At 39.2% G+C, this 14,260-nt stretch overlaps 1 protein-coding gene across 1 annotated transcript in view; it reads left to right on the top strand.

Annotated features, from left to right (window-relative positions):
* EXD3 (exonuclease 3'-5' domain containing 3) overlaps positions 1-14,260 on the top strand; it is a 269,262-nt gene that overhangs the window by 96,780 nt on the left and 158,222 nt on the right. Inside the window, exons 17-18 of the mRNA XM_044659662.1 lie at positions 9,351-9,404; positions 10,138-10,269. Of these exons, the coding sequence (XP_044515597.1) occupies positions 9,351-9,404; positions 10,138-10,269 (186 nt within the window). The remainder of the gene's footprint in view (positions 1-9,350; positions 9,405-10,137; positions 10,270-14,260) is intronic.

Genomic DNA, 14,260 nt, shown 5'->3' with positions numbered 1-14,260 from the left:
AGTACCAACATAAGTAAGGCAAACCATGGGTTACATAGCTAGTGTGCGCCCAAAGCATCAGTATGTACAAGAAGCTCATAAGATGCATCAGCCTATAAGGCAAAACTCAACCCTTCCTTCCAGTATCTTTGTAGAATAGCAGAGTTCTACATTGGGCAGGATGTTTCACATTTCTTCATACCTGCTAATGCTAGCAAAGCCAGTTCTAACCCATGCACGAGATTAATCAACACCTGGGTTTCAAAAACTAGTTTCCAGCACTTCAGAAAACTGACTCTTCTTTGCACTAGCACATGAGCAAGGCTGAACACTATAACATTGCTATTTGGATGCCTCAGCCATGATGTGCTCATGAAGCTGCAGTGTGCTGTAACCTGTGTTGTCAATCAAAAGCATAAACCAGATGCCAGAGCCCAAGGAGATTCAGATGGGGAGTCATAGCCATAGATATACTGGCATCTTTCCAAATTACCACACCTGAAAATGTTAGGCATTCAGTCAAGTAGCTCCTTGTGTTCCCATCAGTGGAAACAAATATATGTTCTTAGACCTTTTCATACTAGTATAAACTAAATTAATGGTTTCCAACCTTCGAATATAAGGACTTCTTTTAATGTCAAAAAATTTTGTATGCCACACGTGCCAGTAAATACTATTAGACATTATAAACATGTAAGCATTTAAAAAAGACCTGTGATGACAGAAAGGTACATTACACTAAAATTATTTTGTGGTCATAGTAGTATATACATGCATTTGAGAAAGTATTGCATATATATTTGCAAGCTATCCTATTTATCAGGTCACAGAAGCAGTGTTTGCTTATTCATTATATTAAGGCACACTGCATAGTTCATTGGAGCTTTCAAATTTACAATCTTTGATACAATTATGGATTTGTGGTCTCATTAGAATTAACTCCATGACCCCTAAACAGCCCATAGATTTTTTTGGTCCTAAAAGGCAGAAATCATTTTCTTACATTTCTAATTCACCTGAGATCTGAGCACATTTGCACAGAGTAGACACTTAATAAATATTCATTGCATGAATGAATAATTAAGTGAATGGCTTCTCAATCTTCTCCTGAACAATGCACCCCAAACTACAATATAGATTGAGGAATAGGGGGAATATTTGGAATTTTCCCAGTGGTTCTGTTCTCAGCTCACATGGACAGGAGTGAAAACAGGAATTGCTGCCCATATGGAGGAACCAATAGGCTTCCCAGGAGAAAAAAAAGATACCATCTGTATTAACCTGACCATCTGAAGAGAAGAGATCAACATTCAGGGGAGTGAAGAAATAATTCTGAGCAATCCTCAGAAAATGATTCTAAGGAGCAAAAATATGCATCAATTACAAAGGCAACATATTTGAGTCCTCACAGCCTCAGCTGATATGAGAATAGACAGCACCTTAATCCTCCACTCACCACCAAAAATCAGTGGGAGAAAGCATGTTTAATGCCTGTCAGACCTACCATAATTGCACCATTCATGATTATGAAAGCCTGTGAGTTATCTAGAACATGTCCTGGTCCCATTCAAAGCAGTGGTCTCAAGATTAATCTACAATGTGTTCCAATTTTATAGATTCTCTGTCTCTGTCTCTGTCTCTGTCTCTGTCTCTCTCTCTGTCTCTGTCTCTCTCTCTCTCTCACACACACACACACACACACACACACACACACTTTATTAAACAGGTCTTGTCTGTCTTTATAAAATGAACTTAATAAAGCAAATTCTTTTTTCTCATTTACCTCCATTAGAAAAGTACATGTGATAACCCCGGGAAAATAGATTGAGTAGAAAATTTTGATTAAAGAGTTACATTAAGATGGTAATTTAACTCATGACATAGGTAGGAATGACATAGAATCTGGTTATTTCCTAAGTGTACATTATTGATCTGCCCCCCCAAAAAAAGCATTCTTCCTTTAATCTGATAAAGCAGACCACAATGTCATATCTTCAGAGTTCCATATCTAACATAAAAATTCAAACTTTAACATTTAAGTTTCAGGTCTATTTGATCAACAAATTCCAAGTTATTTTATTCATATTTTTTTTGATGACTACAAAATGTTGATTTTGATACTGACAATTAGTCCTATAAAGTGAATGTTGCAAAACCCAGAATTTTTTCCAAAGGGTTTGAATGACTGGACCAGGATGTTTCTGCCTCCAAACCCAGTGTTATATATATATTATGCATATATATATATTCATCCCTTGCTATATCACAGTTCACTTATCAAGGCTTCACTGTATTGCAGATTTTAAAATTATATATTTCTAATTCTGTATTGGGGAGTTTTTGCTATATTGTAAGATTTTGTAGATGAATACTGTACTGTAACAATAGAAATGCAGTACATCACTACTGCTTGTGTAAGTTTGCCAACATGAGATTGTACATGGCACACTATTGGCTGATAGAATGAAAGGTGACCAACTACAGCACTTTGTTTTGTATCCTGGGTGCTGATTGACTCTGACTGTAGCATTGGTCTGTTTGCTCTCCTGCATTTTGCCTATACATTCAGCATCAATCCTTGTCCACTTCACATCAATGTTTGATTGTGGCATGTGATGTTGCTCTGTGGTCTTGTGTTTTTGTGAAGTTTTTGTAAACATTTGAATTTATTTCAAGCCCTATGCCACCCAAATGTTCTGCTCCTTCTAAGGCTTCTGGCAGTGAATGCCACTACTCTGCAGATTTTCACCTATCACAGGGGTCTTTGGAATGTAACTCTCACAATAGGTGAGGGATCACTGTATATATTATATACATACATATATATATTTTTTTTAAATCCTTACCCTCTATCATGGAATTATTACAAAGTATCAGTTCCAAGTTGAGGGCACACTGCTAAGAAGTGTCTGAAGCTAGATTTGAACCCAAGATCCCTTGACTCCAGACCTGGCTCTCTATCCACTGATCCACTACTCCTTATATTTTTTACTTTGCTGCTTCTCCTCAATGTGGGTAAATCTCATTGTCAGAATTCTAAGAGAAACATTAAAATCTGGAATAAAAAAAATCATTTGATCTGGCAACATACTACAAAAAACAAAACTTAGGAGGGAAAGAAAATATTTATGAGACAAATATTTAACTCCAGACATCCTTAAAACCACTTTCAATAGATGAGAGTGGTTAAGACTAAATAGCAGTTACCCTAGTGCAGAAGAGTGTCATATCGGTCCTCAAGTGGATCTTAGAGCAGCTTGACTTTTCATGATATGTACTGGGTTTGTTTTGGTGGGTTAAAGATCGGGAGCTGAACTCTTGATGCCCCCATGTGGCCAGGACAACCGAAGAGTCCCAGAAGAGAAGGAAAGACCATTGAGAGACTTGTAACTTCATTAGTCACTTCTCTTACCTTCCCTGAGGGAATAAAGCTGAGCTGGGGTGGCTCTCAGAAGGGCCTGCTTTCCCATACCAACCCAGGATTTTTGACACATTCAGGTTGGAATTCACTCTTGAGTATAGAGTTCACTTTAGTCTTTGTAGTGGTGGAAATTCAGTGCTCTAGGATTTAAACAGCTTCAAGAATGTGATGGACAGTTCCTAGATGTGTTGGAGGTAGAGCTGTTGGGTCACAGGAAGAGACAGCCCTAAAAGGATTGTCCTGATTGCCTGTGTACCTTATTCCCTGACTGAATGGATATGATGAAATTGTAGCTTTAAGACTAGAGAAATTGTTTCACTTTCTAAGGTTTGTATTATGCATATATCTGTCAACAGAATTTGTTAGTGTAACCCAGTAATTCCCAAAGTGGGCGCCACCACCCCCTGGTGGGTGCTGCAGCGATCCGGGAGGTGGAGGGAGCAGGGTTGAATCAGCAGCAACTGGAGCTTTTAGCCCATAGACAGTAAAGGGATTAGACAACTGGTCAGCAGGAGATTACAGACTCCCTTTGCTGGCACTGGATATAGGACTCTGCTGTCCTATATGTAGATCCAAGTAGCAGTACTGGGTCACAGACCCAGAGAGAGGAGGAGTATTAATACACATCACTTGTGGCTTCAGGGAAGCTAGAATAACAGATCACATTTCCACGGTAGAAGAGTGCTTGAGCACAGGCCAGGAAACTAGCAAACACACTTCTCACTTAGATCATACCACCTTGGAAGAACTAAAACTTATAGATCCCCAGAACTAGCTCTGAAAGCAGCTGCACAAAAAACTTGAAGCTTGGGACAGTGCCCTCTATACCACAGGAGCAAAACCCAACTTTAGTAGTTTTTTAAGTTAAAAATCAAGAAAAAGGGGGGCAGCTGGGTAGCTCAGTGGAGTGAGAGTCGGGCCTAGAGACAGGAGGTCCTAGGTTCAAATCCGGCCTCAGACACTTCCCAGCTGTGTGACCCTGGGCAAGTCACTTGACCCCCATTGCCCACCCTTACCAATCTTCCACCTATGAGACAATACACCGAAGTACAAGGGTTTAAAAAAAAATACATTAAAAAAAATCAAGAAAAAGACTAGAAAATAAGCAAACAACATAAAGAGAAACTCACAATAGATAATTATTATGGTAAGAAGGAAGATCAAAACACAAACTCAGAAGACGATAATAGTCAATACAACTACATTCTAAGTCTCAAAGAAAAATGTGAATTGGTCTCAAGACCAAAAAGAATTTCTGTAAGAGCTCAAAATGGATTTTTAAAATCCAATAAGAGAGGCAGAGAGAAAATTGGGAAAAGAAATGAGAATGGTGCAAGAAAATCATGAAAAAAGAGTCAATAGTTTGGTAAAGGAGGCATAAAAAAATACCAAAGTAAACAATCTTTTAAAAGAGAGAATAGACCAAAAGGTAAAAGAGGCTCCAAAATCTAAGACCTCTTTATGAAGCAGAATTGGCCACATTGCAAAAGATGTATAAAAATTCATCTGAAGAAAGTAATTTCTTAAAAATTAGATTTCAGCAAGGAGACTCTGATTCCATGAGCCATCAAGAAATAACAAAACAAAATCAAAAGAATAAGCAAATGGAAGAAAAATTAAATTATCTCATTAGAAAAACATCTGACCTGGAAAATGGAGCCAGGAAAAAAGATAATTTAAGAATTATTAGACTATCTGAAAGCCATTATCAAAAAAAGAGCCTAGACATCATCTTTCAAAAAGTTATCAAAGTAGCAAGGTGGTTCAGTGGATAGAGAACCAGGCCTGAAGATGTGAAGTCCAGGGTTTAAATCTGGACTCAGACACTTCCTAGGTTTGTCATCCTGAGCAGATCACTTAATTTTATTTGCCTAGCCCTTACCACTCTTCTGCCTTAGAATTGATACTTAGTCAATTCTAAGACAGAGAGTAAGAAGAAAGAAAGAATCAACCAATCAATCAGTTAAGGAAAACACTATCCCAATATTCTAGAATCAGAGGGAAAAATAGAAATTGAAAACAATTCAGATATCTTGGATCCACAGTCAGTTTAACACAAGCTTTAGCAGTTTCTACATTAAAAGATCAGAGGTCCTGGAATATGACAGTGAAAAGGCAAAGGAGCTAGGATTATAACTAAGAATTACCTGCCTGGCAAAACTGAATATGTCCTTCAAGGAACAAAATGGGTATTCAATTAAATAGGTGACTTTCAAACATTCCTGAGAAAAGACTAGAGCTGAATAGAAAATCTGACTTTGAAATACTAGACTTGAGAGATGCTCAGAAAAATAAAGAGTAAGAAGTAAAAAGTAAAGAAGCACAAAAAGGGGGCAGCTGGGTAGCTAAGTGTATTGAGAGTCAGGCCTAGAAACAGGAGGTCCTAGGTTCAAATTTGATCTCAGACACTTCCTATCTGTATGACCCTGGGAAAGTCACTTAACCCCCATTGCCTACCCCTTACCACTCTTCTGCCTCGGACCCAATATATGGTATTGATTCTAAGGTGGAAGGTAAGGGTTTAAAAAAAGAAGAAGCAGCAGCAGCACAAAAAAACTAAAGGAAAGAGAAATCAAGAGATTCAATAAGGTTAGAATGTTAACATTCCTACAAGGGAAGATGATACTTATGACTCCTAAGAATGTTATCATTATTAGGGCAGTTAGACAGAGCATGGGTGTAAGTTGACTATAATGAGATGATACCTAAAAAAAATAAAATTAAAGGGTGAGAAAAAGGAATGCATTGGGATAAGGGGGAAGGGAGAGGTGAATGGGGTAAATTATGTCATGAAAAAGTTTTACAGTGAAGGGGAAGATGGAGGAAGTAGGGAGGGGAGTGCTTGAACCTTGCCCTCATGGGAATTGGCTCAGGGAGGGAATACCATATACAGTCAGTTGAGTATGGAGATTTCTTATCCTAAAAGAAAGTAGGAACAGAAAAGAATGGGAGGAGGTTGAAAGGGAGTTTGGACTAGGGGAGGTGGTGGTCAGAAGCAAAGCAGTGTTATGTATGGACAGGGTGAAAAAAGAGAGAGTAGGTTGGGGGGCTGGGAATAGGATGGAAGGTAATATACAATAATTATGAAAAAATTATAAATTTTTCTAATAAAAGCCTCATTTCTCACATATGCAGAGAAATTAGTCAAATTCATAAGAATACAAGTCATTCCCCAATTGATAAATGGACAAAGGAACAAGGAGTTTTCAAAGTAAACAAAGATATCTATAGTTGCGTAAAAAAAAAATATCCTTCCATCCCCAGTAATTTTTATCCCCTTTTGCCCTTTGTTGCTCAACTCTTTGAGAAGGTCTATAATAAATGCCTCTACTTCCTTTCCTCTTATCCTCTTCTTAAGTCTCTGCAATCTAGCTTCCAGCTTCACCATTCAAGACTATTCTATCCAAAGTTACTAGTGATCTCTTAATTGTCAAATCCAATAGCCTGTTTTCAATCCTTATCCTTCTTGACCTCTCTGCAGCCATTGAACCTGTCAGTCATCTTCTCTTTGATGTTCTCTTCTCTCTAGGTTTTCAGTGCACCACTCTTTCCTTATTATCCCACCTATTTGACCAATTCTTCCAAGTTTCTACTGGATTGTCTTCTAGCTCATACCTTCTTACTAGGGGTATCCCACAAGACTCTGTCCTGGGTCCTATTCTCCTTTCATATTATATCGCTTGGTGATCTTATCATCTCCAATGGATCCAATTATCATCTGTATGCTAATGATTCTCAAATCTTTCTAGCTCTAACTTCTCCGCTGACCTCCAGGCTCAAATCTCCAACATCTCAAACTGAAGTCTAGGAGACATCCTAAACTCAATATGTCCAAAACTGAAGTCATTATCCTTATACCTATACTCTTTCCTTTCCTCTTCTAGACTTCCTTATTACTTATGAGGATACTCCCTGCCCTCTAGTCTTGAAACCTAGGTGTCATCTTTGGTGCCTCACTCTCAACTTCCCTTAACCAATTTATTCAAGAGGCTGTGAATTTTGTCCTTGTAACATTTTTTGTATATATCCCTCTTCTTTCCTCTAATACCCTGCTCTAGGCCCTCATCTCCTCATATCTGAATTATCACAATAGCCTGTTCATTAATCTGCCTGCCACAAATTTCTATCCACTCCTCTGCCCTCTATTCTATTGCAAATGTGATTTTGTAAAGCACAGGTCTAACCTACCTCTCTCTCTCTCTCTCTCTCTCTCTCTCTCTCTCTCTCTCTCTCTCTCTCTCCTCTTTCTCACACTCACGTGCACATGCACGCACACACACATACATACACATACACACACACAATCAGTCCCTCCCCATATTCAGCAAATTGTAGTAGCTCCCTATTACTTCCAGGATCAAATACAAAATCTTCTTTCTGCCTTTCAAAACCCTTTATGCTCTAAATCCCTCTTGATTAGAGGAATGACGCAAATTAAAACAACCCTAAGGTGCCACCTCACATATATCAGATTGATTAATATGACAGAAAAGGAAAATCATAAATACTGAAGGAGATGTGGCAAAATTGAGACTAATGCACTTTGTATAGAGCTGTGAACTGATCTAACCATTCTAGAGTGATTTAGAACTCTGCCCAAAGAACTTTAAAATTATGCATACCTTGACCCTGCAGTGAACCACTACTAAGTCTATATCCCAAAGAGATTTTTAAAAGGAAGAAAGGACCTATCTGTGCAAAAATATTTATAACTGCTCTTTTTGTGGTGACAAAGAATTCAAAACTGTAGGGATGTCTATCACTTGGGGAATGACTAAACAAACTGTGGTGTATGATTGTAATAAAATATTACTGTGCTATAAGAAGTAATGTGAAGGATGGTTTTAGAAAGCCCTGGAAAGACTTAACATGTGATGCAAAGTGAAGTGAGCAGAACCAGGAGGACATTGTACACAGTAACAACAATATTATATAATCAACATTTATAAATGATTTGGCTATTCCTAGCAAATTAGTGATCCAAGAAAATCCTCAAGGACTCGTGATGAAAAATGCCATCCACCTCTAGAGAAATAACTGATGGATTCTGAAGGCAGACCAGGGCATACTATATTTTACTTTATTTCTTCACTTTTCTTTCACTTGCTCAAGTTGTCTTTCACAAAAGGACTAATATGGAACAATGTCTTACAGTGTTAAACATGTAAATCTATATCAGATTGCTTGCCATCTCAGAGAGGGGAAAGAAAAGGTGAGAATCTAGCTCAAACTTAAAGAAATCAAAGGTTAAAATGTTTTTTCATATAATCAAATTAAAAACAAAATATTAGTAAATCAAGACTTTATAAACTGCCCCCCCAAATCTTTCTAGTCTTCTTATACCATACACACCCCACCCAGCCATCCACCCACCACTGCCAATACTCTTCAATTCAGTGACACCAACCTCCTTGATATTTCTCAACAAGACAATCCATCTCTTGACTCCAGGCATTTTTACTGGATATCCCTCCTATCTCGATGTTCTTTCTCTCTCCTCACTGCTACATCTGGGCTTCCCTGACTTCTTTTAAATCCCAGCTAAAATTTGATCTTTTGCAGGAAAGCTTTCTCAATTCTTCTTAATTCTGCATCCTTCCTTCCATTCATTATCTCCTATTTATCCCATGTATAGCTTGTTCGAGTATATTTGTTTGTGTGTTATTTCCCCCATCAGATTGTGAGTTCCTTGAGGGGCAAAGACTGATTTTTTTCTTTTCTTATATCCCTTTTGCTTAGCATATCATCTGGCACCTCGTAAGTGCCTAATAAATGCTTACTGAGTGCCTGACATGATCAGACCACTGCCTTTAAGGAATCATCCTCTTCTACACCACCACCCTTTGAGAGAAGTAATATTTCCTTTTTGTTCTTAGGAGGGGCAAAAAAGACACTGATTTATCTGCCATTTCCCCCAACTAACTCATATTAACTTAAATTTTGCCTCTAGATTGCCAGAAAGGAGGGAAGAATCATATTGACCTCTGGATTGCCATATCAGAAGGTAAATTCTCAGTTGCTTAGCTAAACTTTCTGCATTCCTTGACTTTGTGTGTACTTGGTCTTCAGAATGGGAAAGTCTTAGCTCTTCACCATGTTTCTGTTCACATTTCTAAAAATGTTCTCCCTAATCCCAGCCACACGTTTGTGAGGCTTTCCATGGAGATTAATTTAGGCTGAAAAAGTGGGATCCCCTAATCTTATTTTCCTAGGAGAGTCTCCAGAGCCAAATGCCCTGAGCCATGGATATTTATACCCAGGTGCCCTATCAGGGCTGTGTCCCTGCCTTCATCAGCTCTGCATCTCTAGAGCTCCTTGGGGACAAGGGTCTTGTTTTTTTTATTAACACTACAACTCCTAATATAGCATTTAAGTCTCCCCTGTAAGCCGTCATCTTTCCTCTTCTCTTGTTCTTTGAATACTCAGTCCTTGCCCTGCTCCCTGTTGGGCCTGACATAATCCTCTAAAAATCAGGAATCATCAGTCTTGGAACTACATATGGAAGATTGGCAGCCAGGGTTTTTCACAGATTCTTAGGAGCAGTCGGGACAACCCCATGTTTTACATGAATGCCATCTGGGGTGGGCACAGAACCCAAGTCCTCTCTGAATTTCAGGCGTAAGATTGTAAAAAAAAAAACAAAAAAAAAAACAAAAAAAAACTTGGCCTCTGGGAGGATGAATGATCCTCTTTCCACAAAGCTCAGCCTTTTCTCCCTGTATATCTGTGTTTTGCAGCTACAGGCCCAGGTTGGGGAAGGAAGGTGCTTTTCTGTAAACTGTTCTGACAAGGCTAAACAGCAAGCACTCAGCGTCCTGAAGCACTTCAATGTCCGCGTTACTCTCACTGACATCTTCAGCCGCTGCCAGGTAGGCCTGGGACTCCCAGCATCCCCTGCTTGATGCTACATACAAGCTTCTATCCTTGTAGTTTTTTCCTTTTCTTAGGGCTCTGTAGACTTAGGAGTGGTGTGAGTTAGGAAAGAATAGAATGTTCTCAGAACATGATGCAATCATTCACAATTGCTTAACAGCACCAAGGCATCTCCTTGAGATCTCTAGGAGCATCATGAAGCTCTCTCCTCAGACTTTATCAAAGCAAACTAAATGTGATTCACTTTAACTTGAAAAATAAAAATACATATACCACCCTTGGAGCAGTGATTGAGGGATATGTTTCAGGATGCAGCAAACATGATTAGGTGCATATCATGACTTCAGAAAAACTTCAAATTGGGGGTAGCTGGGTGGCTCAGTGGATTGAAATCCAGGCCTAGAGACAGGAGGTCTTGAGTTCAAATCTGGCCTTAGACACTTCCTAGCCGTGTGACCCTGGGCAAGTCATTTGACCCTCATTGCCTAGCCCTTACTACTCTTCTGCCTTGGAACCAATACACAGTATTGATTCTAAGACAGAAAGTAAGGGCTTTTATTAAAAAAAAAAAAAAAAAAAGGAAAAGAAAAGAAAAGCTTCAAATTGCTGGGACTGATGGTTTAGTAGAAATAGGTGGATGTCAGTAGCAAACTTTCTCCCTTCTCAGTTTTGGGTTTTCTTCCCCATCCCCCTCAAAAATATGTGGCACGTTGAATTTCTTAGGTTTTCCTTTCCTCCTACTCCTGATTTAAAGGCAAATCCACTCTGATTCTGAATTCAATAAGCTAATGTTATATGATAGGGGTACCTTGAAGGCATTGATGACTACCTGGAGTTTTACAGTTGACTTCTGTTGGTTTTTCTGGCTAAGAGAAGCTGGTTGGTTGTTTTTTTTGTTTTCCATTGCATCTATGTAAAATCTAACCTGATTATAACCCCTTCAAAGCCCAAGTCTTTCTTCTGCATAAAAAGACTTTCCTTGCTTCTCCCAACCATGAGGGCTCCCTTAACCCCATACCAAACTCCTCTGGATTTACTTGGTATGTATTTTGCATATGCTTATATGTACACTTTGTCACTTGATAGAATAAATTCAAGCTCATTAAGGGCAGAGAGTTTCATTTTTGTCTTTGTATGCCCAAAGCCTGGCAAAACCAGGCTAGTCAATTAATTAGTCCCGAATTACTGTTGGCACTGAAAACAAAATTCTAAGCTAAGATGTAAGCCTAGCCAACTCATACCTTAAACATATTTCTTCTTCTTGAAATTTCTATTGTTTCAGATGGCAAGAAAAGCAATTTTAAGGGTAGGAACATGACCTGGTTTGAAAGGTGGATATTTCTATTTGACTATTAAATTGTTATCACTACTTTTTAATGAATGCTTTTTCATGGAAGTTTGTTATGGAGTAGGAAAACAAATGTTATTTGTCCTAAAGATTCTGTTTGCTTTGGACTTGACTATTAAGGCAAGGTGAATATTAGTCAATCTGGCACACACTGGCATGCCAGATTGCCATATTAACCCAGTCAATGGCCTTTTAGCAACCCTATGGCAAAATAAGTAGAAAAACTTCAGGAAGGAATTTCCTGACTAAGAAAACATCATACCCACATTTTTAGGCAAGATCTTTGGTAATCAGGGGCACTTGTCATTGATATGTTCTACAAACTATGTGTCTGATGTCAGTAATTTTTTTTATCATTTGTTGATCAAATTTAAGTATCTACTCTACAGAGCTGTAGAGAGAAGAACCTTAAATGTGACATTTCTAATTCATTGTATTTAAACATTATTGGTAAAAGTAGGAACAGAAAAGAAACATAGGATATAACCTATGTTATATCCTAACTCCATCATGGAGAAGCCAAGAGAGGGTGAAAAGAAAGGATCATCATTAAAAAGCCCAATCTGTGAAGGATACCCTAGTATATTAGGGACTTGGGTGACATTAGGAAGCAAAGGGGGTTGGAGAAATTTCTCCTATTATGAGAAAAAACAAAATGGACTTTTGCTAAATAGTGTTTTACATTTTCTATTTGACATTTGCAACTTTGAGTTTTTATGGCTTTGTTGAAATTCTAATCTTGTTAAAAACAAAAAAGGATTTTAAATTTGAACCAAGCTTCTTTATACTTCCCAGGTTTTAATTCATCTCTCTGTATGTTGATTGTCTTTTCTAGAGCTCAGACTGATGACTTTTTTCCTGCTAAATGAATCACAGCCCCAAAAAATCTTTTCCCCTCTCTTGCTCTCTTCTTTTACCTGATGACCAAACTTTACTTGTAGTAGGGTATGACCCTAACCCTCAGCTAACCTCAATTCTTTCTAGTGATCTCATTGATTCTCCTTTGAGGCTTCTAAAAATCTTTGACCCCAGTACAATTTAAAATAAATGAAAGGAAGCAGCATGATGGAAAAAACTAAGAACTGACAAGATACACTTTGAAATTGAAATTACAGAGCTTTGTCCATGTTTCCAAGTGAGTTTTACCATCTTTGAAATTTAAGAGGTAAAAAGCTCTGCCTTGGACAGCACATCCCTGTGGACACTGATGCATGCTAAGCAGAAATGCCACCAAAGTCCATGTGATGGGGGGAAGTGGGAACCACCCTGACCATGTGAAAAGCACTCCACTGGGGGCACCTCGTGAGGAGCTTTGAAGTCATCCTGGGAACTCACAGGGTATTGGTGGGTGATTAGTAATAGAGATCCCTCAAGCTGTCGATTAGGTTGGAAACAGCCTGCTTCTTGAAAGCCTCTGTGCCCACAGTATGCACAGCAGGCTTGGGCTCCTTTCATGTGGCTGTAACGTCAATGCAGATGGAGCTGAGAACTCACAGCTCCTGCCTTTCTCACTCATGAAGAAAGAAGCACAGGAGCACAGTCTCCTCCTCCTCCTCCCTGGGTCAGAGCCTAGGTTGTGGGGCTGGCTGGGTGGGGTCCCCAAGATAAAAAGCTTCCTAAGATAAGTGACTGTTCATTCCTGTGCACAGATGGAACCCGAGATCAGGAGCCTAAAGGAGCCCACAGGGTCCTGGCCAATCAGAAGGGCCCCAAAGGCAGGCCTGCAGTGAATAAGTCTTTAAGCCAGAACACAACCAGCACTGCCATGTTAAAAGGGCATCCTCCCAGGGGTCTGGGATCTGTTTCACACTTTGCATTCATTTTGTTTTTAACCTATGTTATTGTTTTTAGTCTTTTTGTGGTCAGAGAAGAGGCATGTCATTGAATCTGTGGGTGACATTCATCATAGAATCACAGGAGGTGAGGTATAAAGTCAAGGTTCAAGAGCTGCAAACTTGTGGGTGCCTTTAGCAGCACTTCCTGACCCCTAGGGTCTACCATCCATGTAGCCTGAGGTTTGGTTGGGGGAAGTTCTTATGTGAAAGGCTTCAGTCCTGTGGTTTTCCTTTATGGATTCTGTTCCCTCTGCATCCCCCCACCCCACCCCTATCCTGGGATGCTCACAAGGTGGGACCTATCTCTTCTTGGGCCATTTCAGCTCCCATGTGTAGCTCCTGTGTTCTAATCCTCTGCAAGTTTCCCCTCCAGAGTGCCAAGGCTGCCCCAAATTCCATGGAGTAGCTGGTGAAGGAATCTTTACTTTCCAAGCTATCCCTTCACTTCTCAGCAGCATCATGATTATTCTGTGCAGATAGGACTTAAACATTGGAAGGCTTGATTATAAGGCAATGATTTTAGCACTTCTTTTATTTGTAGGAATGTTCCATCCCTCTGAAGCATTGTAAGCAGACCTGAGTCTTGTCCTGTCTTTTCTTTGCCTTCCCCTCCATTCTCTTCCCAATCCCAAAGTGGTAGATGAGTAAAAGGTCTAATTATTCTACCCTTTAAGCTCAGCTTTGAAAGTTAGTTCCACACTAGCTGGAATTTTCTCATCCAAGTAACTAGAAGGATAGAGGAGTTAGGTATAGTCAGAAGAGACAGTGTTTGGGGAACAAAGGCAGTTTCATGATTGTGGATGT

This window comes from Gracilinanus agilis, chromosome 2 (assembly GCF_016433145.1).
Source record: "Gracilinanus agilis isolate LMUSP501 chromosome 2, AgileGrace, whole genome shotgun sequence".
Taxonomy (NCBI): Eukaryota; Metazoa; Chordata; class Mammalia; order Didelphimorphia; family Didelphidae; genus Gracilinanus; species Gracilinanus agilis.
This window is presented reverse-complemented; position numbering and strand designations above follow the sequence as displayed.